The sequence below is a fragment of the Galeopterus variegatus genome, unplaced genomic scaffold, assembly GCF_000696425.1.
Source record: "Galeopterus variegatus unplaced genomic scaffold, G_variegatus-3.0.2 Scaffold1670, whole genome shotgun sequence".
NCBI lineage: Eukaryota > Metazoa > Chordata > Mammalia > Dermoptera > Cynocephalidae > Galeopterus > Galeopterus variegatus.
Window position 1 is genome coordinate 177,714 of NW_007727781.1, and position 26,955 is coordinate 204,668.

Consider the following 26,955-nt stretch of genomic DNA (forward strand, 5'->3'; position numbering starts at 1 on the left):
GGAAGCGGGACACCAGGCAGAAAGAAATAGGGACGCACCTTCTTTGACACAGGTGTTGTTCTTCAGCTGATAGCCCTGCGGGCAGTCACACATCAGGTCCCCAGAAGGGAGGACACTGCTGGACACACCCTCTGGGCACCTGCAGCTTTTGCTGTTGTTGGCCTTGGGCAGGCACAGCAGGCTACATGGCCTGGGCACACAGGCGTTGCTTCCTGCAGAGAAGACAAACAGCAATCGTATCATAGGTTAATAAACACCAAGAGAAGGGCACTGAGTAGAAGAAGAAAACCACCACGACCTCCTCCACCTTGCAGACATGACCACATGAAGCTCAGAAAGTGAAGTGGCAAGCTTTGGGCACCCATTGTGCTGACAACCTCTGCTCAGAGAGCCCTGGGCAAAGACCTGGCCCACACAGCTGGGGGTAAGCAAATGACGTGCTTCCGGGCCTCTGCATGTCAGGCTGCCCGTGGGCCAAGCCAGGCATCAGATGTTCCTCCTGGGAATTTGGAATTGGGTTACTGAAAGACAAGCAGCTGGGAGAAGAGTCACAGAGCATGTGTCAAAGGTGGTGCATAGCAAGCCAAAACCCTGCACAAGTCGAAGCTGTGGAGAAACAAACTCTAAGTATGCAGGTAATGTGCTCAGTCTGCAGAGTCACATGACTAAAGGAAACGTATGGGGAGAAACGGGGACAACCCCAGGGCCGCAGGGACAGAAAGAGAGATACAGGACAGCTTTGCCACTCCCAGCTCTGGTCCCCATAAGGCTCACCCAGACTGCCCATCTTTGGGTTTCTTACTATCTCCCTCTATTCTTTCAGTAACACTTTCCCCTTGAGCTAGCCTGAGTGGGTTTCTGTTCTTAGGACCCAAAAGCCTGTAATAGAACATATATCTGGTAATGGTGGTGTCCACTTCTCAATTCTTTTGTGCCAGGGCGCAGCTGAAGACTTAAATGAAGAACCAACCACAGCCCTCAGCCTCTGCCATACAATAGATCTACATAAGGGCTAGTTAATGTTGATCTACCCACTGTTGCCCATCTTTTTCTGGTTTAGCCTACCAAGGAGAGTGCCAGAGTCCACAGATTCCAGCACTGTACTCTTGAGAGCAAGCCTTGGTGGATGAACAAAGATGTAAAGGTATTTTCCTGTCCCCTACATCTTTCTGGGTGTGGGATAAGGGAGAAGATGCATAAGCCATTACAACAAGTGGAAACATGATACAACCATGGAGTCACATAAAAGCCACAGAAATTGTGAAACGTGTTTTTTTCTTTTGCCTGTGGTTATTAATCATGAAAATGGGGAAAAGAAACATAAAAACCTTGATAAAGCTCAACTGATGACTCCTCAGCTGTGCTATCTCACGGTCAGGGACCACCACCAGAACCATATCCAAGTAATCTGCTTCCACCCAGCCAAGCTTTTAGCTATGCCACACCTATCCTGGCCTGGAGGTTGGAAAACAGGGTACATTAATGTCAATCAGTATTGATATGGCTACCAAGTGACGATACACTCAGCAGCTTCAGATGTGTTGGCACCTAATACATTTTTATCTGGCATTCCAAATAAAAATGAAAATCACAATGATATAGCAACCATGTTGTTTTGATACCAAGGACAGGAAAGTAAGAGGCATTACCAAACAGATGAAAAATATACCAGAAAGAGAAATCCACACGGTGAAATATTCAAAAAGGTTCATTAAAGAACTCAATCAACCAAAATGGTGAATAACCAGTTGGCCTGGGCAGAAGTCCCAGACATCAGTTCACCCTAATCAGCCTGCGGGTACAGACTGCTCCTTTAGCTCAAATACGCAAGCTACTGGCTGCAGGAGGAAACGCAGAACTGATACAGAGCCACCACTAATGAAAAACAACTCAAAAAGAATATAGAACATGGTCTTGGTATTCAAAGGACACCATATCACTCAATGTTCTAAGAAACTGAACAATAACAGAATATGATGTTATTTTAAAACATTCAATTATAGGATGATATTTTCACAGAGACTGTGTCTATAAATCAATGTGACTAACATTTTCACATGGAGAGCAAATGTTCCTACTAAAACGAGAGCTAGGAGTATAGAACCCAGAATGGGGTGTCGTATTTCAGGAGGCTGATCTAGGCAAAGATGTGAAAGTGCATGTTCAGAGGCAAACTCCAAGCCAACCAAGTGACCGAGCCCAAGAGGTAGGCAGGGCAGGAGCATCCAGGCTGATATGAAGCCACAGAACAGGAAATGGAGCAATACACCAGAGAGAACCTGGAAGAGGGTGGAAGGAGACTTCAGCAGAGTTCCCACTACAGCCGCAGACCCTTTATACAGAATGCCAACTGTCTTGAGTGGGTAAGGCATGCAGTGCAAAGACCATGACCCAATGTGAAGAGAGGACAAGTGGGAGCTTTTATCCTCAAAGACAGAAGACCAAACAGCTCCATGATGTCTTCTCTGGGCATATCCAAAACATTTTCAGATTTCCTCTTTGGAAAATTCCTCCAGAACCTGTTTAGGAGCCCAAAATGCTACTATCTCACTTAAGTATCTATATACTTGGGAATTATCAAAATAAAATCTGTCTCAAGTATTGAATATTTGTCTTCATTATAGGTATTTAAAAGCATGTAGGGCCAGCTGGTTAGCTCAGTTGGTTAGAGCATGGTGTTACAACACCAAAGTCAAGGGTTTGGACCTCCGTACTGGCCAGCTGTCAATGAATGAATGAATGAATGAGTGAATGAGTGAATGAATGAATGAGTGAGTGAGTGTAGGTACTACAGGCTCTAAAGGGAATTCCAAGAGCCCCAAAATACTTTAAGCCATTGCAGCATCAACTGAATACATCAATAATCTTACAAAGTAACTTCTACAAAGAAAAAAAACCACTCTTTTTGAAGAATAAATTCCAGTAATACAACTTAAAAATCAGGTGGGTATAAAGACAAAAAATGCATCTATTTACAACCAGCTATCTCAAATTGATAAATGTTCCAAGTGAACAAATTTTTATTACAAACCAGCATCGATCAAAATCTAATACTTCTAAATTGCTGTCATTTTACCAGGTTATTGCTATTCCAACAACAGATGACAGAAGGAGCAGAGCCTGATGGCCTTATTGAAGTTCAAGCTTTGAAGTCAACTAAGCCACGGTTCATATTCTTACCACTTGCTAAATGTATGACCTAGACAAGTTACCGAACCTGACTTTCACGTTCTCGTCTATAAAATGGGAATATTAGGAGCATACATGAAAGTCTTTTAAGAAGACTATGTGAGGTTACACAAGCCCACAAAGCATATTACTGCAGTGCTTATGACACAGCAATCCCTCGATAAATGTAATTATTATTATTATTTTACACATGGTGAATACTTCTATACATGTTAGGAACAGACAACAAAAATAATAAAGATTGACTGTCATCAGGGCTGCCAATATACATCATGAATTTGCAATAAGCTCTCAGTGTCCTAAAGAGGCAGGCAGGTTAGGGCAAACAAGTTCAAGGCCAAGAGGCACACAGTGCTGACAGCCCAATGCCATTGCAAAAGCTTGGATTTAACCCATACTGGACTGAGAGATTATAAAATTGCTTCTCTGGCTCTGTGTCTGTGGATAGGAGGTCTCCTGGAAGTATCCTGCTCACAACCAAAGGAGAATAAGAGAATCCCAAAGGGAGCAAAGAGAGGCAATAACTGGCCCTGGGCCAAAGGGATGGTCACAGCTGATCCTGCATAGCTCAACGACTGTGTTCTACCCACCAGCACACATACATCTCCCTTTTGAATGAGCCTTTCCTCTAACCAGACCCCACGCCAACCACCATAATTACCCTGGCTTGTTTAAACAAAGGTGACTCTTTGAGACATGAACGGGAAAGCACACCTAAAGTAAGATCACAGGCCTGTCTGTCCAGCACCAGGAGACCATGTATGCACATGCTCAGACCACAAATCCCTCCCGGATCACGAGTGTGACTGCGCACCAGCTGTGCTTGAGCTATTGGAATGGAGTGGCCAACCAGGACCAGGGACAACCAGCTTCATCTGAACATGGTGTTTCAGACACCGCTGCATGCACATCAAACACAGGCTTACTAGTGATTGTAAAAGTGGGACCTGCTCTTCTAGACAGGGTGGTAACTCAGAGAAGCACTGAAAATCCACTCTAGTGGATAGCAAGGCAGATCATTAGAAATGGGTGTCCTAAGTCAAAGGCCCAGAGATTTCAACCACTGGAACTGAGAAGCAAGAGTCTCTTCTCTCTCCCTATTTTAAAACAGGAGCCTCCTCTAAGAAAGTATGTGATTTCTCCACTTAGTGGCAGAACTGCAACAAAAGCCCAGCTCCTAAACTAGTGAGGGAGCTTTGGAAAAGCTAATTAATATCTACGATTTAGTTCCCTAATCTATTAATCATAATACCAGCTTTCCCTACATTGCAGGTCAGTTGTGGACACAATAATAACAGACTTACATTTGTAGGACACTTTTCTAAGGGTGCTCTCATGCTATCTTCCTTGGTCCCAAAAGGATAACAATGACATCTATAACCATATTATTTCCCCTGTCAATTTTCTCTTAGCACAGGGTCAGCCAAAAACCACAAAACAACATCAACACTCCAGTTCAAAACAGGAAACCTGGCAGTTTGTCAATAAAGGAGAGTCAGTAGACCCAGGATGCTATTTTACCCTGCTGAGATAAAGACAGCAATTCTCAAAGGGACTATTCTTCTTGGGAAGATCTTCATCTTTCTCCTGTAGAATCGATACTATGGTTGGGAGATAAGCAAAGGTAAAGGGCAGTCAAGGAAGGAAGAAGGCTTTCTACTGAATAGTCTCAGACTTCAGGACCAGCAAGTTAAAGCCTTGTAGCAGTTCTTGAAGCCTCACCCAACACAACCTCAAGACAGCTCCTGTCTACACCCACTGCAACTCTTCTCCTCCTTTTCATCCCTTCTTCCAATGTGTATGAATTGAGCACCTACTAAGTGCTAGGCACTGGTAAAATTGGTGACAAAGAAAAAGACATAATCTCTTCTTTCTTGGGGTTTAGAGTTTCATGGAGGGGAAAATTAATTACAGCAACACATAACTACACACAGCATTAGAGCAGAGGCCAGGCACTCACTGAGCAACAGGTCATCTGGGCAATCAGAGAACAAGAAGGGACCGTGTCCGGCAGCAGTAACTGCTTGAGTACCCAGCCCAGCATCACTCCCTGTGAGTGTGCCAAATAGGGATTAAGCACATGCTGGGACTCTCCCAGCTGCAACAGAAGCCACACCACCAATCAGTCAGGGGCCAAGGGCAGGAGGAGGGTGTAATTACGCACCAAGCACCAACACTCTAGGCAGGCAAAAACATGCTGTCTTCCAGCTGTTTGTGTATCATTAGAAAAGAAATTAAGATGTCATTAGGAAGAAATTAAATAATGTGCATGTTGTCGTGACAACAAAGCTGCTGGCTGCCAGATCCTGCTCTGAGCAGAGATTGCCCACTCGCAGCCCCTTCCTTGAGATCAACTCTGTAGAGACAAAGGAAGAGACTTTGTCTTACCAGTGGTCTTCCCCTTGTAGAAAATCTTCATGTCCATCAGCCCTGTGAGCTGGCTTGCTAGAATCTCCATCTGGGACCCGCTGTATTTGGAAGCACGGAATATGCTGAGCTGTGACCAGTCATCCCAGTAGATTTCATTCTAAAAAAAAAAACCTTTGCCCGTTAGCCCAGCTCTTTAGTCCTTTATTCTGGATGCTTTGCAAGGACAAGAGCTCCCCCATACATGAGACAACTAACATTTATTGGCTGAATGATCAGCCTGATCGAGATTCCACCTAAATGCAAGAGTCAGTGATGTTATTCAAAGGTCACCAACTATCCACATGGAAAGAGCTGCTCAGAGGAAACTCTATCTCATAAGCATTCAAGTTAGACCACAAGCCCAGCCCCATCGGTTTGAAATCTGCTCCCCAATGTTGGGAAGAACCATTTTGTTCTCTAGAGGCAAAAGAACCAAAAGGCAACACAGGTGGTTCAGAGCCCACCTTAAGTCACCAGGGAATGAAGGGAGCAAACCTCACGAGAGATGAAGACACAGACCCAAAACGAGGTTACCGACACTGAAGGGCCAATCGGAAGTGTTTGTGGGAAGTAACCTTAACTTTTAACCTCTTGAACTGTGAATAGCAGGAGAAGTCTGGACTCTTGGCACCTCTGTCGGACATCCTTCCATATGGGCTGAAATCAATTATCTCAAATTTGGAAATGAGCCAATTTTATGGAAGTTAAACAGCATCTCCGCAAAGCCCAGAGATCGCAGGCTCCTCTCTCAGTGTGCTCCTCACCTCCTTCAGCAGACTGCCTGAGGGTGGGTGGGAACAAACACAAGCTCACCTTGAAGACAGCAATGGCATAGGGGTGTGGGAGGCTGTCCAGGATGACCGAGCGCAGCTGGCCACTGAAAGTGATCCGCTCAATACAGTCCAGGTAGGCATCTGTCCAGTAGATCCACTGGTCATCCACGGAGATGCCATTGGGCCACTTCACATCCTCTGACACAAGGCGATAGACAGCAGAGCCATCCATATTGCTCCGATAAATACCAGGCTTCAGGTCTCCCCAGTCAGTCCAGAACATCACCCTGGTCAAAACAGGGACACGATACAAATCCCATCAAAACTAGAAAAATGGGAGCTCATACACTACCTCAAAAAGGCAAGAAACTCATTTAGAACAATCAGGCTAGTTATTTCAGCATTATTGTAATAATCTGTCACTGTCATATTTGAAACCTCTTAATTCTCTGACCCAGAAATTCCTCTACTAGAATGTATCTACAGATAGAATCAAATTATACAAAGATAATGTGTGTGTGTGTATGTGTGTGTGTGTGTATTAACGTCCAACTATTCATTGGAAGAGGAAGTGTTACATTATGGTACATACAATAAAATACCATGAAACCTAAAAATTTATATGTGCTCACATGAAACTATCTTTTAAAAAGTACAGAACAGTAAATATGCTATGATTCTATTTGGCATGTGTGTGTGTGTTTTAAGAACAATGCTTACACATGGATAAAAATGATTGTGAATGATTCACAAGCAACTACTAGTGATGATTACCCTAGGAAGTATGAGGGCAAAGAGTTAAGAATGAGAACAGAGGAAACAAATATTCGCATTTCATCAACTTCTGCTCCTTTTAATATTTTTACATGGATAAAAATGATTGTGAATGATTCACAAGCAACTACTAGTGATGATTACCCTAGGAAGTATGAGGGCAAAGAGTTGAGAATGAGAACAGAGGAAACAAATATTCGCATTTCATCAACTTCTGCTCCTTTTAATATTTTTAATCAAGTAGTATGTATACGAGAGTTCTTCAAAAAGTTTGTGAAAAAATAGAATTAAAAGATAATACAAATATTTCCACAAACTTTTTGAAGTACCCTCGTATTATTTTTAGAATTTTCTTTTAAAAAATAGTGCTAATTCTCAATCATAAATGCTCTGAGGAAAAGCCAGAAAGGCTAATCCAGAATTTCTCTCTTAAGTTATATTTCCTCCAGTTAATGATTTAATAGAAAGCACCTTTGCATCCCCCAAGAGCATACTAATTACAAGTAGGAAGACCTACATATGCTGGGGAGAGGGACCAGGGGAAAGACGGAATGAATTAAATGTTTGTACCACGTGTGAAACTCAAGACACAAGAATCCTCAAAATATCCAAGCCAGCCTGCCTATGTCTACAGAGATGCTTCTTTACCATTTATCTTTTCTAGTGAAACACCTCACAGATGCAAGACATCTGGATGCCTAAAGAGATTCTGATGCTTGCTAATGAAAAGTGAATGGAGTTACCTGACCGTGATGCCTAATCTATGGTTTAAAAAATCTCAGTTAATAGATTATTTCAGTCATGATGAGAAACAGAGTTTTTGTCCATCAGTTTGCATCCCCATGAGAATCTATCATTGCAGCATTTGACACAATGCTGATTTCCTTTTGGGGCCACACTTACCCCTCCTGGGGCACAAGAACCAGAGCCCTGGGCCGATCGAGCACAGAGGAATTGATGATAGTAAGTCGGAAGTCGCCGTCTGGATTAGCTACCTGACAAAAAGAGGGGGAAAGGGACAAGATGGATCTGATTTCCTTAAAAGACCCTCATTGCCAAAGTCTCCTACTCAGCTCCTGCCTACAGACACTCCCCCTCTACGCCCACCAGATTCCCTTACCAGACCCATCTGGGAAACCTATCCCAATCACCAGTCAGAATGAGTTGTTCCCTCCCCTGGTGCATGTGACAATTTTCACATGGTCTGACAAAGGAGCAAGAATCACGTGTGCCCCCAGTTCCCAGGGCATGATGATCTAACTGCACAAGGAAAGCACTCAATCTGCATGTACTAATTTAATCCACCATGTTACTCCATGCTCCAGAGCCACCATTGGTTCTACATTGTCCACAAAACAAATTGTCAGTGTCACAGCCTTGCAACAAAGAATCCACAGACTGGTCCCACATTCTCTCTCCTCCGCGTCAGCTGGCATAGTTATTTCATGGTTCTCCAAGCCTGACGCACATTCTCTGCATCTGCTCTTGAATATCCCACCCCAGCCTGCCCTCCCCACTGCTCACTCTAATCAAATCACAACTCTCCTTCAAAACTACCCCCCAGGCCCACCTCCTTTCCTAACTCTTCTGAACCACCTTGATCAATAAGCGTCAGTAGCTCTGGTCACTGACTCATCTTACACCATTTTGTACAAACAGTATCTGTCTTGTACAGTGGCCACCTAACAAGGTGAAAGGGTGAACACTTATACTTCACCGGCATTCTTCTAGCAAAGTGCTGGCCATACACAAAGAAAGGAGAGAAATAGCAACAACAAGACCACCAAAGCAGCATTAAGTAGGTGCCAGGTACTGTGCATCCGGTTCATTTCCGTCAACAGCCCTATGAGGTGGACACTATAATTATCCTCAGTCAGGGCTCAGTTCAGATGTCACACCCTCAAGATGCCTCCTCTGCCCACCTTTTCTAATGTTGCCCCACTCCCACCCTCCAATTGCACAGTCACACTGCCATATTTTATGCTCTTTGCGGCATTTGTCATCAACAGAACGAATGTATTATTTCACTTCCTCCACTGAAATCTAAGCTCTCTCAGAGCAGGAACTTGTGTGTCTCGCCCACTGGTGTATCATCAGAACCCTAAATCCTACCTGGCACCAAGCACATACTCAAACAGCACTTTTTGAATGGCTGAGTGAATAAATGACTTTTTATCTTACACATGAAGCACTGAAGCTTACAGAGGGTTAAGTCCCTTGCCCATGTCACTTGCCCAGCAGAGCAAAGCCTGGACCCAGGTCTGTCTCCCAAGTCTGTGTCTTTGGTCAAGCAACTTTACTTGGCCTCTGTGTCTCCTGCTTCTACTGTGCCCCAGAGCCTCAGGAGTAACTTGCAGGAGCTGAGCGTACCTACATTCCTCCAGACAATGATTTTGATGGTTTAGAGGTCATTTATTACCCTCATGTTGCCTTGGGTGTACTAGGCAAGAGAGGCTAGTAGGTAGTTAAGTTGCAGAAAAGTGAGGTGGGGATTGATAATAATGATGATGTTGATGAAATTGTCATTATTACTCTAGTCGACTATAATAATACCAGACTATTACTGTTACTGCATTATAATAATGCTATGGCATTATTATCATTATTGTTATGACTCTATGCTTCTGCTAGCCAAAATATAAACTTTCAGGTATCTTAATGAAACCTCTGATGGATGGGGGCTTCCTGTTGTCATGTGAGACCTTCACGGCAGTGAACAGTCATTCTGAGACTATCCCCTATTTCTCCCTTCTGCAGAGGCTCAGCTGGTCACATATAAGGAAATTTCCAGAGTAATCTGACACACTGGCTTCCACCTCTGTGTCAAATCTGGCTCAAAGCCCAGGTGCCCCACCTGCTCACTTAATTAAGAATAGCATAGGAATCCACATACCTCAATCTTTTTAAAGCCAGCATCCACCCAGTACAGTAACTGGCTGAGGGGCTCAAAAGCCAAAGCTTCCACTGTTTCCAGGCCAGAATTGATGATCACCTCTTGTCCTGTACTCCCATTCAAACAGAGGCGCTGAAGAGAGAACAATAGAAATAAATGCTATGAAACACTCAAATTACCTCCTGCCAAATCAGTCCCATAGATGGTAACCCTTCAACTTGGTGGACTGGCAAGGGATGAGATCGTTTTATATTAGTAAAATTTCCACACACATGAAGCCAGGTTTTAATAAGAGCATTTATAAAATGTATTATGGTTTCCTGTTTTAAGTAGAATAACTAAACAGAACTTACATTATTCTGCATTACCTTATGACACTGATTACTAAACTATGTTATATCATAATAATGAGGTTGGAGATTATTGAGATGTAAGAGCTGGGTTGCTTTCAAAATAAACGAAACCAGACTGTTATTTTTAAGTTCTTATGTCTGCTTTTATAGTTTTTCTTCCCTTGTGAGACTGTTAGCCATCAGGTACTATTGTTAGGACAACTATACTCAGCAGTCCCCACCACCCCCACCAAATACCCAGGCACTGCAAAATTTCTTTTGGGTTGGGAACCTAGATAAAACTCATTGGAATTGCTTTTCTAAGAGGATTAAGTAGACAATGAATAAAGATCAAATAGCTCTCCTTTAAAATGCACGGATTTGAGCGTATGGCTATCTATCTGACCTGTCAGGGATCTTTAATGCCTACCTCCTCATTCTTGTCTGGGTGCAGAATAGCTGAAGTGGATAATTACATGAACTATGGATAAGTCAAGTGTTACTATATCATGACTTGGAAAGAAAGACACTAAAGAGGCAGTTGGCACTATAGGAGGCAACTAAGAATTCTACAATACTAGTCCCCAAATCTTCCCAGCAGAAAAAGCAAGACCTCCCTTACAAGCAAGACTACAAATTTGGGCCTTCCTTTGTCCTTCCTATATGGACAGATGTAGGCAGGGAAAGAAAAATACTAAAAGAGAAAACTGAAAAGTTCCTTCTGAGATGTTACAACTTACAAACCTCTAACTACCCATTTCCTTAGGCCTTTCTGCTTGAAGCTGATCAGGATTGGGCAGTCACGAGGCATAGCACTCAGGACAAGGTCAAGGGTTAACTCACCTGGATGATGTCCAAGGCGAGGTCAGACCAATACAAGCAATTGCGCTCATAGTCAAAGTCCAGGGCCACTGCTGCCCGCAACCCCGTGAGAGGCAACTGCTCAGTGGCTCCTGAGGCCAGGTCATAGCGGTGGATGGCCTTCCGCATGGCATATAGGATGAACTCATTCTCTTCTGCCAGACACACATAACAACCAAGAGGTTGGACCCAGAGATGCTCAAGAGGCCCTAGCACGTCTGACCTATTTTCTTCTTCATGCACAAACCTCAAACCCATTGGCATGTGGCACAGCTCAAGTGAAAGAGCACAGGAACCAAGACTCAGAAGGTGTGTAATGGAATCACATTGCTGCCTTGGCCAAGTTACTTAAACTCAGTGAATCTGTTTCTTCATCTGCAAGAGTTTTTTACATGTTATATTTTTTTTGAATCTACATCCCCCAGTACATATGCTTCAACAGCCATACTTCTAAGGTCAGCCTAAAAGTCTTCCAAGTCACACTTGCCAACATAATTAGACCAATCACCATGTTCTCCCTCATCATATGACTATCACTTTACATAATAATCTTGTTGACTAGAGAGCATTAATCACCGAACACCTGTAACCAAGTTTGTTTTCTAATCGATTTGCTCATTCATTCATATTGTTCACAATGACATATGGCAATCATATCAACCTACTAGATTTTGAAAACAATAATACATTTGTTTTTGACTGTTTACAAAATGTTTCACAACGTAATCATCACAAAGATTCTGTTCCTACTTAGCAAATACAAAGTACATAATACAATGTACTATGTACCAAGCATCGTTTAATCCTCATAACGACTGCTTGATGGAAGAACTATTATTAACTCAATTTTACAAATGGGGAAACTGAGACAAGAGAGGGTAACTCACCCAAGGTCACACACCTAGTAAGCAGCAGAACTGAGATCTGAACCCAGGCAGTCTGGATCCACAGTCTATGTTTTAACCACTACACCATGCTGCCTCTTATGATATAGATACCAATGTGCCATGTTTTAAGATGGAGAAATAGATGCCCAGAGTGCTTAAGAGACTAATGCCAGATAACCAGGAATGGGACAATCTAGTGCTCTATCTTTTCTACTCAGGGAATGCCTGGAAAATATCCAGATTCTTCCCCAGGAGTAGAGACGAGCAGCACAATAGCATCCGTGTCTAAAGCATCCATTCTGACGTGTGCTGCATGTGGGACCAACATGCAAATCTGAATCCTTTTGCTATACATCAGGATTAGTCAGTTTTTCACCCCTCTCTCTCATTTCATTCATTAGTGAGTTAACATGTACCAGCCACCTTCCTTATAAAGGCTTCAATATAGAGAATGCATCAAAAAATAAATCTATCTAAAATTTTTAAAAAGCTAAGTTCATCTTCTTTTCCTTTGGTCTCACTTCACTCCAAAAGTATCTAAGCTACCACCACATGATAACTAATCTCTCTTTTTAGTCTTTTTAGTTGTCAAGAAAACCTTCCCACTGTAATTCCCAGACGGGGGGGAGGGGGCATTCGAAATACAGGGCACATGAAAGCCACATTTACAGCAACAAGTTTTTTCCCCCACATCTCTCCAGCATCTATAAACCTCATTCTGTTACTTTTTTTTTTTCTTCTAAGGCGCCAATGCCCTTGCTGTAGAGCCTGCATCCAGAAATACTTGCTTTAGGACTAGACCCAGAGTAGCAAGCAGTGTAGCACGCAATGCTCAACCCAGAAAAGGAACAGAATTCATGGCTGATCCTAGCCAGGCATGAACACAGTCTAGAAATGTGTTTTATTACAAATAATCATAAAAGAAGAAAAATTACTGCATTTTAAAAATCTTTCCAGATGCCCACATTATCTCATCTTTGTGAAGATGTTACGGTTCCCACCATTAGCCCTGTGAAACCATCTTTTTCTTTCTTGGTATATCACCACCTTCTATTCCATGTCTTTATTTCTCTTTCACATTTAGGAGGTGGCCTACACTGAGATGAGATTTTTCCACTTCATTCCCTGTTCCATCTTCTCCTATCAGAAGAGAAAATAACTTTCCTGCCAGTTTAAATGGCTTTAAACAAATTGTTTTGTCCCTTGCTAAATTATCTTTAAAAATATTTATTACAAAACTATGTACTCTAGCCCCTTAAGAGCAATCACTCAAACCCTACTAACCCAAGCCCTCATCAATAACAGCTCTTATGAGGGGAACATTTGACTATTATCTGCTCATTTGTAGAAATCTGCTGAAGGGGTGGCTCTTTTTAAGTTTCCACAGCGAGGTATGTTAATTACTCTGGTAAAGATGGAAGATTAAATTAAGGGACTAATGAGCCAACATGAAAAACACCAGGGCAAGCTGGCAAGCAGTGATCAAAGAAGAGGGCTGCCCAGCACTGCCGGCAGAGACGACACGCTTCTCTCATGATTCATTTGGCGCTTACGGCTTTCTATTAGACACTACCACTGCTGATGGAAGTCAGCTCCAATCATTTGCCTACACTGAGAGGTCTGAGCAGGAGGAAAGGCTCAGAGGGAATAAAGAAGATCCAAGTGAATAAGAACTAGAAACAAAGTGAAGAAAGGAAAGAGGCTACGAGACTATTGTTTAAGGTATCATAATTTTATGTCTGTATTGCAAATACTCCAACATGTTACATCAACCACTATGTCAACTTAAAACAAGTTTGGAACACATTACACTTTGAAAGCATGTGTAATCATTCCAAAAAAGTTTTTCTTAATTAGCAGGCACAATGATCATCTAAAATAATGGGAATGACATTTATTTGCCAGTTGGGTAATGTCCAATGAAGAGTATAGGGCTTAGAGTCTGAATTTTAACTTTGTCACTTACTAGATGTGTGACCTTAAATAAGTCATTTAACCCTCTCTCTTAACATACTTAATAAATAAATATACTTAACATACCAAATAAATAAAGCTGATAATATCTGCTTCCCTGGGTTGCTGAAAATATTAAATTGGCAATGCACAGAAAAGTACACTAAAATTTGTAAAATACCACGAAAATATTTTTATCGCTATAATTATTATTATAAAATTAAGATAGACCACTTAGCTACTTCCTAAGACACTGCAAATCTCTTTATATTCAACTTTAATGAACAGAACAAGGAACACAAAAGCCTGTAGGCACCACTCTGCCCCGGTGTCCAGCACTGAACAGATGTTAAATATCTGTCAATGAACAAATGGACTTTCCTCAAAAATCTGAGCTGACATAAAATATTTCCATTCCTATAAATGTGTAAAGCTATACGTAGATTTAGTTTGGATACTAAGCTTAGGGAAAAAAAGGAACTCCATGATGCTTGTAACCTCCATTATTTTTCTAGGCTAAGTTAGCAGAGTCACAAGCCTGGACTTGGGTGAGATCTAGATGTCTCAAGAAGTCAAGGGGAAGAAATCATTTCTCTTACCTGCCAGGGGACAGGGGACCAGTTCTCCTTCCAGTCGTGCTTCAACGTCTCCTCCGCTGCAAGTGTCCCCAGAAATTTTCCGGTAGCTGTCACCCCCACCCCAAGAGTAAGAGGTCAGAAACATCGAAGAATAGTCATGAAGGCATCCAATGGGGAATATATTTCCTATCCATGGACAATAGATTCTATCTATTCATTTCCCTATAGAACTAGAAGAAGGATATTTAATTGTTCTGAGTCATTTCTGCTTATAACTAGACTAAACAGGTCCAGACAATTTAGGGCACTGTCTGGGGCAAGATTTTAAAATATGTCTCTTCAATAAACTCCTCCGAAGATGTTTCCTTGCTGAATTTTATAACTTAAGATACTCCTAGATTTGCAGAGAAGCTTAGAGACTCGCAGTTTTTTTTTCTCACTGGGGGTAGGAGAGTTTGTGTTGCCCAAACTACTTGTAATCGGCTAGCTTGGAATTCTGGAATTTAAAGTACAAGGGGTCTTCAAAAAGTTCATGGAAAGATTTGTATTAACTCTTCATTCTCTTTTTCCATGTACTTTCTGAAGTGCCCTCTTTTGAAAGGAGTCCGGTGGGTCCTCCACGCATGCTCTCTCACTCCACATGCACACCTCTTGTCAACCTGACAGCAACTTGTGTGATACGCACCCTCGTGTTCTCCTGTAAGTAGAACCCACAGGACAAGGCACAGGAGGGGAGTATGACTTCCCAGAAAATTCCGGATCTGGAACACAAACTTCTAATGACAAATCTTCACCCATCTTGAAGCCAAAGTCACTAAAAAGGCAATCGGGGTTTGTTAAGGCTGTTGTTTTACACATTCCAGGCATTTTAGCACCAACCTTGTGACTTTTAGCTATCACGTGTACTGTAAGTTATTTCACATGTCCCTTTAAAGAATACTTACTTTTTTACACTCAAATACATCTTCAAGAGAAGCTCTATATCAAAACCACAATTGGAAAATAAGTATCACATGCCATAAATAGATAAAAACAATATAAATCATCATGCTAAAAACAAAATAATTTTCAGTTTTAGCTAGATCCAGTCCCTATGCAAAAACTCTGGAGGTGCCCTCTCTGTTACAAGGGATTAGCAAATGTTAAAGAATTTCTAGCACCCAGTGAGACTTTATCCTTGTCATAATCAGGAGAATTAAAAGAGAAACTGCTAAACAGTATTTTCTTTTCTTTGAGCAGATTCAGTGTCATTTAAGATCATGTCCACATGCTACCTAAATCATTTTAGGTTGCTCATCCTGCACTTTGGGGTACAGCAGCTTGGTTCACGAGACCTCCTACAACCTGAAGGTCACATTTGCCAAACCTCCCAGCCTGACGGGCAACACCCTGGAAGAGGAAGCAAGAGACTTTGGTCGAATCATGGCTCTGTCCTCAACTGCTTAACTTCTCTAGGCCACACCTTGACAACTCTAAAACAAGGTGGCTGTACTACAGACTTTCCAAGGCACTGTCCAAGCAGTAAATTCTATAATGCAAAGGGATTTTCCATATTTGTGTACTCTAACAGAAAAGTTCCATTTACTCAATTCAACAAATATCCATTAACATTTCCTCTATGAAAAGCATTAACAAATATAAGGCAAACTGGTTTCTGTGTATTATATCACTATCCACATTTAGCAATTTGTGGAGAACTCTTCAAAAGGCAGCTGTTTTATTACAGCATCAAACAGTCTCATTCATTAAATCAGTTCATTTTTACTGAATGACCACTTAAAATCGTTTTAGGGAGTAGGTGGAACGCTAGCTAATTACATGTTTGCCCCCAACAGCAAAGCCCCCCTTCTTAGCACCTTTCTTTGACTGTAGGTCATGACCTCATGGACTGTAAAAGCACTTTGGAAGACCAAGACCAGCTTCCTTCCCTCCAGCAAAGAACGGAAGATTGCAAAATGCATCACACAATTACAAGTTGTCCAACAAAACTTTTGTTTTAATTATATATGTGTATGTAGCTACATACACATATATGTGTAGGTACCAGGTCATAACATAAAATGTATAGCTTACTAGGAGTTGCAGTCAAGAATTTGAAAGCCACATATCTTAGCAATGTGGAGAAGTATAAAAATGTAAAAGAAACTACCCCTGAAATCAGAGAACGTATGGGCCAATAGCTGCACTTCCCAGTGTGGTCTGAAAGGACTACCAGAAATAACCTGATTTTCAAACACAGCTGTCAATCAGTAGCTGAACGAATGGACAGGTACTACAAGTTCATGCGTTCTCATCCCCTCTCCTGTTGTTCATCTTGGGACCAATTTCCCTGCTCACCACTACAGAAGCCATGATAAGAGAAAGAAAAAACCACTTCGACCATTTCATGCCATGGCCACTTTAAGGCTGGGGCTGCTGAGCACACGGAGCAGGAATTGGCAAAAGCCGCAGCTGTGCCCTTGGAGTTGCTTGGAGGCAGCTGGGGAGAAAAGGGCTTTGGTGGCCCCCAGGCCAGCAAGACCATTAATAGGGTTCTTGTGAACCCACATAGGAGCAAGGAGCCACAACAACTGAAAATAAGGAGCCACTCAGAGGCTGGTGAGTCACTGCAAGGGACAAGCGCATGGCCCATCACATGGGAAGCGTTTGCAGCACAGGCAGTGGAGGAGATGGGCCCAAAAGGGGAAAACTAGGGCATAGCAAGGACAGCTAACCGGCACCCCAATCAGCAAACGACCACTCAGAGGAGACTGGTCATGAATACAGAATTGCATGGGGTGCAGTTTGATGAAAAGACATAGGCCCAGATCAGAGTTTCTATACAACCCAGGTACACCAGGTCTCTGGAGAGCCAGAAGTACCTATAAAGTCAACCATTAAAACCTGAGCTGCACAAAAAGCCTTCCCTAGGGAATCAGCAGCTAAGCAGCAATTTAGCTCAACCACAGAGCTCAAGTACTGGTCCCCACAGGAAGTTCCCCCATTTTAGAAGTAAGCAAATGACAAAAAATTAGTTCCGGCCCAGGCATACCACCAGTGCCTCGGGGGCGGCCCAGGGACCTCAGGCATGGAGCCAAGGACCGGACCTCCCTCCCACAACCAGGCACCCTGCCAGAGCCACAGGGCCCACCTGGGGTCCTGAGGCATGGAGTCAGGGACTGGACCCTCCCCATAACCAGGCACACTGCCAGCACCAAAGAGCATGCCAAAAACATCACCTCCACGTGGGTGGCCCAACACAGCCACCACAATAACCACAGCTGCCGCAAAAGTGGCTCAGTGCCACAACCACCATGCAGATGGTCCACCAGCCACTGGAGTGCATTGACAGAAGAAGAGTCACCAGCAGAGACCAAAGAAAACAAGAGGATGTCTCTCTCCACAAAGCTCATTCCAGAGTGACAGAAGAAGCATCTGCTCTACGATAATATTGGAGGACCTGAATACATCTCTCAGCATTGGACAGATCATCTAGGCAACAAATCAACAGAGTAACCATTATTCTTTCAGAAGGAGAGAAGAAATCTAGGATAATTAGAGGGAGGTGGGGGGAAGGAGAGGAGGATGGGGAGAGATTGGACAAGGGGCATAAAGAATAAGTACAATTTGTAACAATATATATGCTAGTGATATTGATTTGATCAACATATGTCAATGCTGAACCCCAAAAATATATATAATGAATTATGATTCAATAAAAATTTAAAAATTAAATAAAATAAAAAAATAAAGAGAATCAGCACATGGCAGGGATAAAGAGCCCAGCAGGTTCCAGCAAGCCAGATGGAGCAGGCATGGTAGACCATCAAGAGCCAGGCCCGTTTACACAGGAAGGATCACCAGCTTTATTTTTTTGTTGTTGTTTTGGGGGTGTGGGGGAAGATGGAAAATTTCAGTGTTTTTTTTTTTTTTTAAAGCCTAAAAGTGGTCAAAAGGGGGGGAAAAAGACTTGTTTAATTTTCTTACATATTTTTTATTTAGTCTTAAATTTATTTTGAAGTAAGGAGAGAAAGAGGGGCAAGAAAAGGCACAATAATCTTTCAGGGATTAGGCCCCTACAGTCTCAGTGTAGTCCAAGGAGGACTGCTTGAGGACAGCAAAACAAACTCTCAGGTTAGAGTTACAATTCAGGTGACTAAGGGAGAGGAGAGCAAAGGGCACTAAACTGACGTCACTGGGAACACCACACAGCGCTGCGCTTTTGCCATTAAAGCCCCTGTGTTGTTACCTTGGAAGCACATGCCTTTCAATGGGAATGACCATCTCATATGGTCTCACCCTGGCTGCTCAAAAAGCAGATGTGCAGATAAGCAGCACCCACATTAACCGGGAGCCTGGGAGACCTGTAGACCCCAGAACTCCTAAGGCAGACGGTGCATTTTAACAAGACTCCAGATGATACATATGCATATTAAGGTTTCAGAAGCACTGGTCTAAAACAGAAGTGCAAATGAGGTTGGCTGGTTTTATAAATAAAGTAGTACTGCATCAGAGCCATGCCCATTCATTCATCTATGGGTGCTACCAATGGACGTAACTGAGCAGTTGCAAGAGAGGTGATAGAAACCATATGGCCTATAAAAGCTAAAACATTTACTATATGGCCCTGATCCAACCTCAGGTCTAGAACATAGAGGATTTTGGCTTAAGTAAATCTAATTGTGGCTGCCCAAAGCAAAACTTAGTCCCTTTGTGCCTCAGCAATCACTGAAATATGAGTTATGTGTTTATGCTCAATACCCAGTTCTATTAATACCCCTGATTCATCTACAACTATTTCATGCTGAATTATAGACTCTAGGAACTGTCCAGGAGCTCTGTGATCCTATGTACTCTACTGCTAGAATCATCTTCCTATAGCTAAGCTCTGATGCGATCAACTCTCCTCAAAAGCCTTCAAAGACCCCTTCTGCTTATAGAATGAAGTCCATACCCTTGAAGGCCTCCTACCCTCTGTCTTTTCAGCCTCATTTCCATTCATTGCCCCCTCTTCATACAGCTAAAATGGCATCCAAACTAAACTGGCCACTATACTGCCTTTTCCTGTCTTCTCACTGCTGCTATGTGGTCTTAGAATGCTTCTGTCCACTTATCCAGATGCTTCCTTAAAGCCCACCTCAAACAATGCTTCCTCCAAAAATATCCAGATTCCCCAACACAAAATCACAGCTCTTTCCTTCCTTTCAATAATAATAAAAGTACCAGCTCCTCCTCCAAGGCACCTGCTACTTCCCATCTCCTATCACAATTATTTGTGCATGTCACTTCTTCTACTTTCAGCATTCTCAGCAATGTCTTGGATATTCTGCTCAAAAAATTACAAATGATGCAAAAATATATACACTAGCATGCCCTCATTTCAGATAAAGAGATAAATCCCCTCTAGAATAGCGGTTCTAAAAATAAGGCATATCCTACAATGGAAACTTGAGCGTGTTTGTCCCTTTTTGGGTTACCCTCATAGGGGTAAATCCCAGAGCTATTACTCCCGAATAAATTACTGCAGCTTCCCTAGGTTAAAACATCTCTACCACATAACACGGTTGTGAGAACGAAACACAACAACTCATGTAAAAAATGCCTAGCACAATTCGTGGCACCTAAAAGATGCTTAATAAATATTTATTTCCTTCAATCCCTTCCCTTCCTCAGGGGAAGAAACCATACCCTAGACTGTTTACCCCACACAGCTGAGCAAATAAAATACAACTCAATTCCACAGCCATCGAAGAAGAACTAACCATTCATAGTCCTCCCGGGTGCAGGAGCAGTTGGACACCACCACTGGCCGGTCAAAGTCTTCTCCATTAAAGCATGTTGCATGGGGAGTCCTCCGTTTGAAAACAGTCTTGTGTCCTAGCAAACACTCATTCCCCCGCTCGTCAGATGGTGACCACAGCTTGTAGTCATTCTCTGTGCAGGGAACCCCTGAGGAAAAAGAAATACAGCACAAAGCATTAGAGGCCCATGTGGGGTTTCCTGTCTTAACCACCCCTTCAGCCCAGGTCCCACTTCCTGTCCATCTTGTTGCTGCCCAGCCAGGGCATGGACCTCAGGAGCTGTTCTAAGCCTCTAGTCAGCTTGCTGTGAAGCTGGGCATCACCCACACAAATGAAAACGATACCACCTGAAACACAAACGTCCATCTCAGAAAGCTGGGAAGAAGCAAGCCACCTTTTGGCACTAGACAAACTTTTGAAATATTTTAGGAGAGTCAGCAGTTCCTTTCAGAAATAGAGAGCCAGGGGTGTTTCCCTCCTAGGGAATTAGGGAAAGGCAGAATCTTTTTTTTTTTTTTTAAAGATGACTGGTAAGGGGATCTTAACCCTTGACTTGGTGTTGTCAGCACCATGCTCACCCAGTGAGCTAAACAGCCATCCCTATGTGGGATCCGAACCCATGGCCTTGGTGTTATCAGCACCACACTCTCCCGAGTGAGCCACGGGCCGGCCCCGAAAAGCAGAATCTTTGATAGGTGATATTGTTCGGGGTATTCTTCCCTGCCTGCTTCTTCAGGTTGCATGGCCACATCTGGTAGGATGGCCTGAGAGCAATGGAGAACTCTCTACCTGGAGTGTAGGATCTTCATGGAAAGAGGCTGAGAAATGGCAAGACAGTTTGCACGGTCATGCTATCTGCCCACATTCATTCAAAATGTAAACAGAATGCTTTCCACAGGAATTCCAAAGTATGCCTATGTCTATAGTGGTACTTTGTGTCTTTTTTACACAAGTTTCTTCAGTCATATTACATACTACCCAAAGCTGACACACAGCTATCCATTCAATGCCGTTCAAATCAGCAAATACTTGTTAAACCCTTACTGACTATAAGGCTATCAGGTTGTCCAATAGGTGGAGTACAAATATGCACAGGACATGCTCTTATTTTTAAAGGCCTTATAATCTAGACAGAAGATGACACACACGGAGTAACAGACAGATTTATGATTCAAGGCAAGATGAATACACTTATGTTCTGGGCATAAAGAGGGGAGATGTCTTCTAGTTGGGATATTAGCAGCAAGTGTGCTGGATTCTGAAACATGAAAAGGATTTCAACTAGTGGTGACTGAGTGAACGGGTGTGAGAAGGCACAGGGGGCATTCCAGGCAGCTGGGATAATGTCAGCTAAGGCAGAGAAGCAGAAAGGGCAGAGTAACAAGGGAGGCGTGGAGAGGATGCTGCTTACACTTCCTGCATCTAGACTAGCAGTTCCTTACTAGATCCTACACTAGAAGGCTTTGAGAGGACCCATCACTTGGCACACTGCCCTACAGACAGTAAGGCATACATGGCTAATTTGACCACTTGGAGCTGCTGATTTGTAAAACTGATTTTCATTCATTCACTCACTTATTTACATATTCCACAAACATATATTTAAACTTACTATGTGCCAGGAAATAAAGATACAAAGAATAAAACACAGACCTATTAAGAATAATTGAGTAAACCCTCATTTATATCCCCGTGTTTTTTGCTAACTTGCATGTGCCCTTCTCCCCCAATAAAACATAAACTCTTCTAAGTACATAACATCTCAGCTGGTGCTTTGCACGCAACAAGAGGTCAATAAATACCTATGTGAAAAGGGCCCAGGAAGCAAAAGCTTACCCAAAGCATCTGTGGCATTGACCTGGAGGATCAGCCAGCTGTGGACATTCTCTTTGTTTGAGCCAAAGATGGTGAAGACAGTGCTCTTCTCCCCAGGTTCCGTGAGGAGGCCATACACAAACACCGGTGTCTCAGAGAAGATGAATGTTTTCCAAGTCTCTCCTTCGTTGGTACTGTATCTGCCCAAACGCAAAGAGGATCTTTGCGGTTAAAGTCTTTAAGGGAAAGGCTTCGTTTCCAGATAACATTCACTGGTAATAGAAAACAGGGCTCCTTGAAGAAAAGGCCAATGCTAGCTAAAGCAGGGAAAGTTTTAGCTTGTGCCAGAAAGGAAGGAAGTGCTCAGAGACTAACGCAGTCATTTCAAAAGGACATAGGAACCAGCTTGATGGGGCTCCCACTGGCCAAATTTAGGAAAATTTGGACATAAAAAAGAAAAATGATGGCAACAGTTTATATACTGAATGAAAACAAGGAATGGTCTCTAATGATACTGAAAGAGAGAGAAGCAAAGAAAGGAAATGTTTTTATTATATTAGAATACCACCTAACAGACACTGAAAATAATAACAGAATGAGAAAAATTACCATTCTGTAACTCCCACCGTAACAACCAAATCAGACCAGAATCATCTTCGATGCTAAAATCATTGGGTTAAAGTGACGGGGACCGGGATGTTGACATGGTCTAAACATATCAACTCACAGGTAAATCATTCACTACAAAGGGGGTAATATAATTTCACAGAGGACTATCTGAGAGCCACAACTTTATCCAAACTCATCATCACCAATAGTGGGACAACCTGACATTATGTGCCTCCTGAATAAAGCATTGAGAATAAAGCATCATCTATGTACTTTTCTGTACAACTGGACAAATCCAGAATGTGGGACATTCTACATGACAACTGCTTTGGAGTCTTCAAAAAAAATTAAGGCTATAGGGCCGGCCCTGTGGCGCACTCGGTAGAGTGCGGCGCTTGGGAGTGTGGCGGTGCTCCCGCCGAGGGTTCGGATCCCATATAGAGACCGGTCCACTTACTGAGCGCGGTGCGGGCGCAACACTGAGGGTTGCGATCCCGTTGCCGGTCACAGTATGGGCGTGACACCGAGGGTTGCGATCCCGTTACCGGTCACGAAAAAAGACAAAAAGGAAAAAAAAAAAATTAAGGCTATAAAAGCCAAACAAACAAAAAAGGGAGAAGGCTTGGTGTAGTTTAAAAGAGCTAAAGAGATACAACAACTAAATGCAATGAGTAAACACATTTGCAATGTGTAAATCTAACCCAGAGTTCAGTTCTGAATTGACTGATCCTGGATTGGGGAAAAAAATTAAAAAGTAGCCATAAATAATATGGGACAACTGAGAAAACATATATGTAGCCTATAAGTAATACTGAGCTCATGTTAATTTTCTTAGCTGTGAACATCGCATTGTGATTATGTCGGAAAATACTCTTATTCGTTGGAGGTACATGTTTAAGTACTGAGTTGTGAAGAGGCATGATGTCTGCAACTTTCTTTCAAATGATTCAGTTAAAAAAGGACGGACAGATAGACAGGATAAACAGACAAACAGATAACTGATAGAAGCAAAGCCAATTGGCAAAATATTAACAATTGGCGACTCCAGGTGAAGGTTACATGGATGTTCTTTACACAGTTCTTCCAACTTTTCTGTGGTCTCAAAAATTAAAAAGTTGGAGGAAAAGCATGACCTAAGAAAAGTCTCTAAAGCACACTATATCAGAATGAGGAAGCAAGCCCTTGAAAAAATAAGCAGGACTTAAGTAACCGTACTAATTTTAAATTATCTTTTGCATTAAAGGAGGAGGAGGGGCAGGGGAAGGGAGGAGAAGAGGCGGAGAGGAAATCTGCCAGGTACCTGCTTCACCACCCAGGGAGCTGTGAGATGCTCAACAAAAGAAACCTCTCAATTAGAGCTTTCTTTAGGATCACAGGACTATTGGGTCTTTCTTAAATCTTAATTAAACACAAAACTATTTTTCATCTTTCCCATGTTTTTGAGATTTTCGTTTTACTCCCTCGGGATTCTAATACTTGACATGAATGTTTTCACACCATCACTCAATCCAAACTCTTCTCCCCATATTGAGATTACTAGACTTGATACTTTCACAAGAAGGCTAGGGGTTAAACCAAGTTGTGGGGTTACAAGGCAACATAATGAATGTGGACGGGAGACGAAGTGACATCTTCTACAGATCTTTTAAAGAGGAGAAATTCTTATCTGGCTGATATGCTTTTGGCTAAGTGAATTTTGAAGTAGACATCTGAATAAGTTAACTCATTAACCAGTGCCATGAGCTAAAAGCTATGATCACTCGGACTGAACTGACAGAATTGAACCAGACACCATGGGAGCTATCCGCCTGCTCTGTGATAATACTGGAAATCTGTGTATGTTTACATTGCCCAGTTAATTCTACTTAAGAGCTCCTCCAACCCTGGATAACATCAGGAAACGAATCATCCCATTTCTTCAGAGGATCCCAGAGGACTTTGACAATAATTCATTTATGAGATTAACAAGTGGTAAACACAGCCAAGCACAGCCTTGTATCTGAGAATAAACTGTTCATTTAGAAAATAGCACTTTTTTAGAATTTTGGAGAAAGGGCAGTCACATTACCAATGGTAACAGTTAAGAGAACATATATTTTAGACTGAATTCTCACCACTGAAGAATTTGTGCTGGTGAAGTGAAAAGGACAAGAACCTCACGAGAAAACAAACCAAGTCACCTTTGCATTCTTAAGTCATGAAAGAAGACACAGGGCCCTAACCTTTAGGAATGGAGAATTCAACTGTTCAGACAAAAATATAGACATAATCTCATAGCTAAAAACTCTCGAGAGGATGGACAGGTCAGATAATATAATAATATAATGTAAGATAGCCACAGACACTTCGAAAGGGGAACCAGTGGTAGATACCCAACTTATGACACTAATATGTGGCTGCACAGAAAGGTCCTTGATGAGCTCAGATTTTAAAGAACTTCTTCAAAATGAGAAAAAAGTCACACAACCCACCAAGGGCAAAAAAATTAGAGTGGCAGGAATCTGCTAGTTAATTCTAGTGTAATTTTTATAGCTGGTATAGTAGCCAGATAACTCAAGTTCAAAATGAGTCATGGATCGTGTTTCAAATTACCAAAATAATTGGTAGATTGGTGAGTCAGTGGGATGGTGGGTTGGTTACCTAGTCAGTCCTATAAAGAATTAGAAAGAAATAGGTTCATTGTTCTGGTGGCCAATGGTATAAATAATAACAGAAAAAAATTCTATTTTGTTTTTATCTTTTTTTTTTCCTTTTTGTCTTTTTTCGTGTCCGGCAACGGATCGCAACCCTCAGTGTCGCGCCCGTACCGGACCGGGACAGGCAACGGGATCGCAACCCTCGGTGCTGCGCCCGCACCTCGCTCAGCCAGTGAGCGGGAACTGGTCTGTATGTGGGATCCGAACCCTCAGCGGGAGCGCCGCCGCGCTCCCAAGCGGCGCACTGTAGCAGTGCACCACCGGGCCGCCTTTGTTTTTATCTTTATCAAGGAGAATAATCTTCAAACTGGGCAAAGCAAAAACAAAACAAAACAAAAAAACAAGGAAGTTAAAGAAAAATGAGTATCAGGAAAGGGAGTGATTGGGTAAGGGACACAAAAAGTAATTACGATTTGTAATGACCATGCTGATATATACACAAATACTGATAGTCAACTCTGTACCCCATAAATAAAAATAATAAAAATTTTTATTATTTAAAATATAAACTCTAGGGAATAAAATAAACTCTAGGGAACTGACTTAAAGATAGGATGAATGCGGAGTCCCTTTTAATAATCTCTAGAAGAACCATAGAAAACAAAGATCTCAAAGACTACAAGAGAAAACAGCTTTATTTCCCTAAAGAAGAAAAGGTGGTTTCAAGAATGGATTATAAAACTTGTGATTTGAGAGTACTTAGAAAAAAAGTCAGAGCTGGGAACCCAAATGATTTCATACACAAGTCACAACAAACTAATCCCATTTCCTTTGCTCTTGGTAATTCTTGATTTGAAGAACAGGATAATGATATAGAACATTCTTTTGTTCATTAGCATCCTTCTGGACCACACAGTTAGATAAAATTCACTGCCGGTGAAACAAACAAATCTGAAGAGTGCTGATGTGTGGTTTGATCTCAAGCCAAAATAAGACCTCTAGCTGTCAGAGAGCTCCACACATCTGTCAATGATCTGGATCGCGATCTGGAAGGTGAATCTACCAAATTTGCAAAGGGTGCAAGGCTAATGGAACAGATAATACAATAAATGCTCCAAACAGGATTCAAAACACTTTTAAAAGAATAAGAAAATGTCAAAAGAATAAGAAAACTTCAAAAGAATAAGAAAAAATAAAAACAAAGTTCTACACGTTAGTTTCAAAAAACCTGTCAAATATAGGATGGGAAACACCTGGTCTTTAATAAGATCCATAAGAAAAAGGGATTTCTGGGTTTTTTAGTTTAAACTGAACTCAGCCTACTAATATAGGTTGCAAGATGAATAAATCTCAAAAACGTTACACTGAAATGAAAAGAAGCCAAATACAGAAAATACAAACATATGTATGAAATTCTGGAATAGACAGAACTAATCTACAGTGATAAAAATAAAATCAGAACAGCA

General features: G+C 42.1%; 1 protein-coding gene across 1 annotated transcript in view; it reads right to left on the minus strand.

The window, feature by feature from the left end:
- The window catches only part of SORL1 (sortilin-related receptor, L(DLR class) A repeats containing), a 177,767-nt gene that overhangs the window by 71,675 nt on the left and 79,137 nt on the right, over positions 1 to 26,955 (minus strand). The window contains exons 13-22 of the mRNA XM_008578357.1: positions 22,266 to 22,444; positions 20,391 to 20,577; positions 15,335 to 15,463; positions 14,671 to 14,756; positions 11,214 to 11,386; positions 10,039 to 10,170; positions 8,049 to 8,140; positions 6,412 to 6,658; positions 5,578 to 5,716; positions 39 to 212 (exon numbers count right to left, since the gene is read on the minus strand). Coding sequence (XP_008576579.1) covers positions 39 to 212; positions 5,578 to 5,716; positions 6,412 to 6,658; positions 8,049 to 8,140; positions 10,039 to 10,170; positions 11,214 to 11,386; positions 14,671 to 14,756; positions 15,335 to 15,463; positions 20,391 to 20,577; positions 22,266 to 22,444 — 1,538 coding nt within the window. The remainder of the gene's footprint in view (positions 1 to 38; positions 213 to 5,577; positions 5,717 to 6,411; positions 6,659 to 8,048; positions 8,141 to 10,038; positions 10,171 to 11,213; positions 11,387 to 14,670; positions 14,757 to 15,334; positions 15,464 to 20,390; positions 20,578 to 22,265; positions 22,445 to 26,955) is intronic.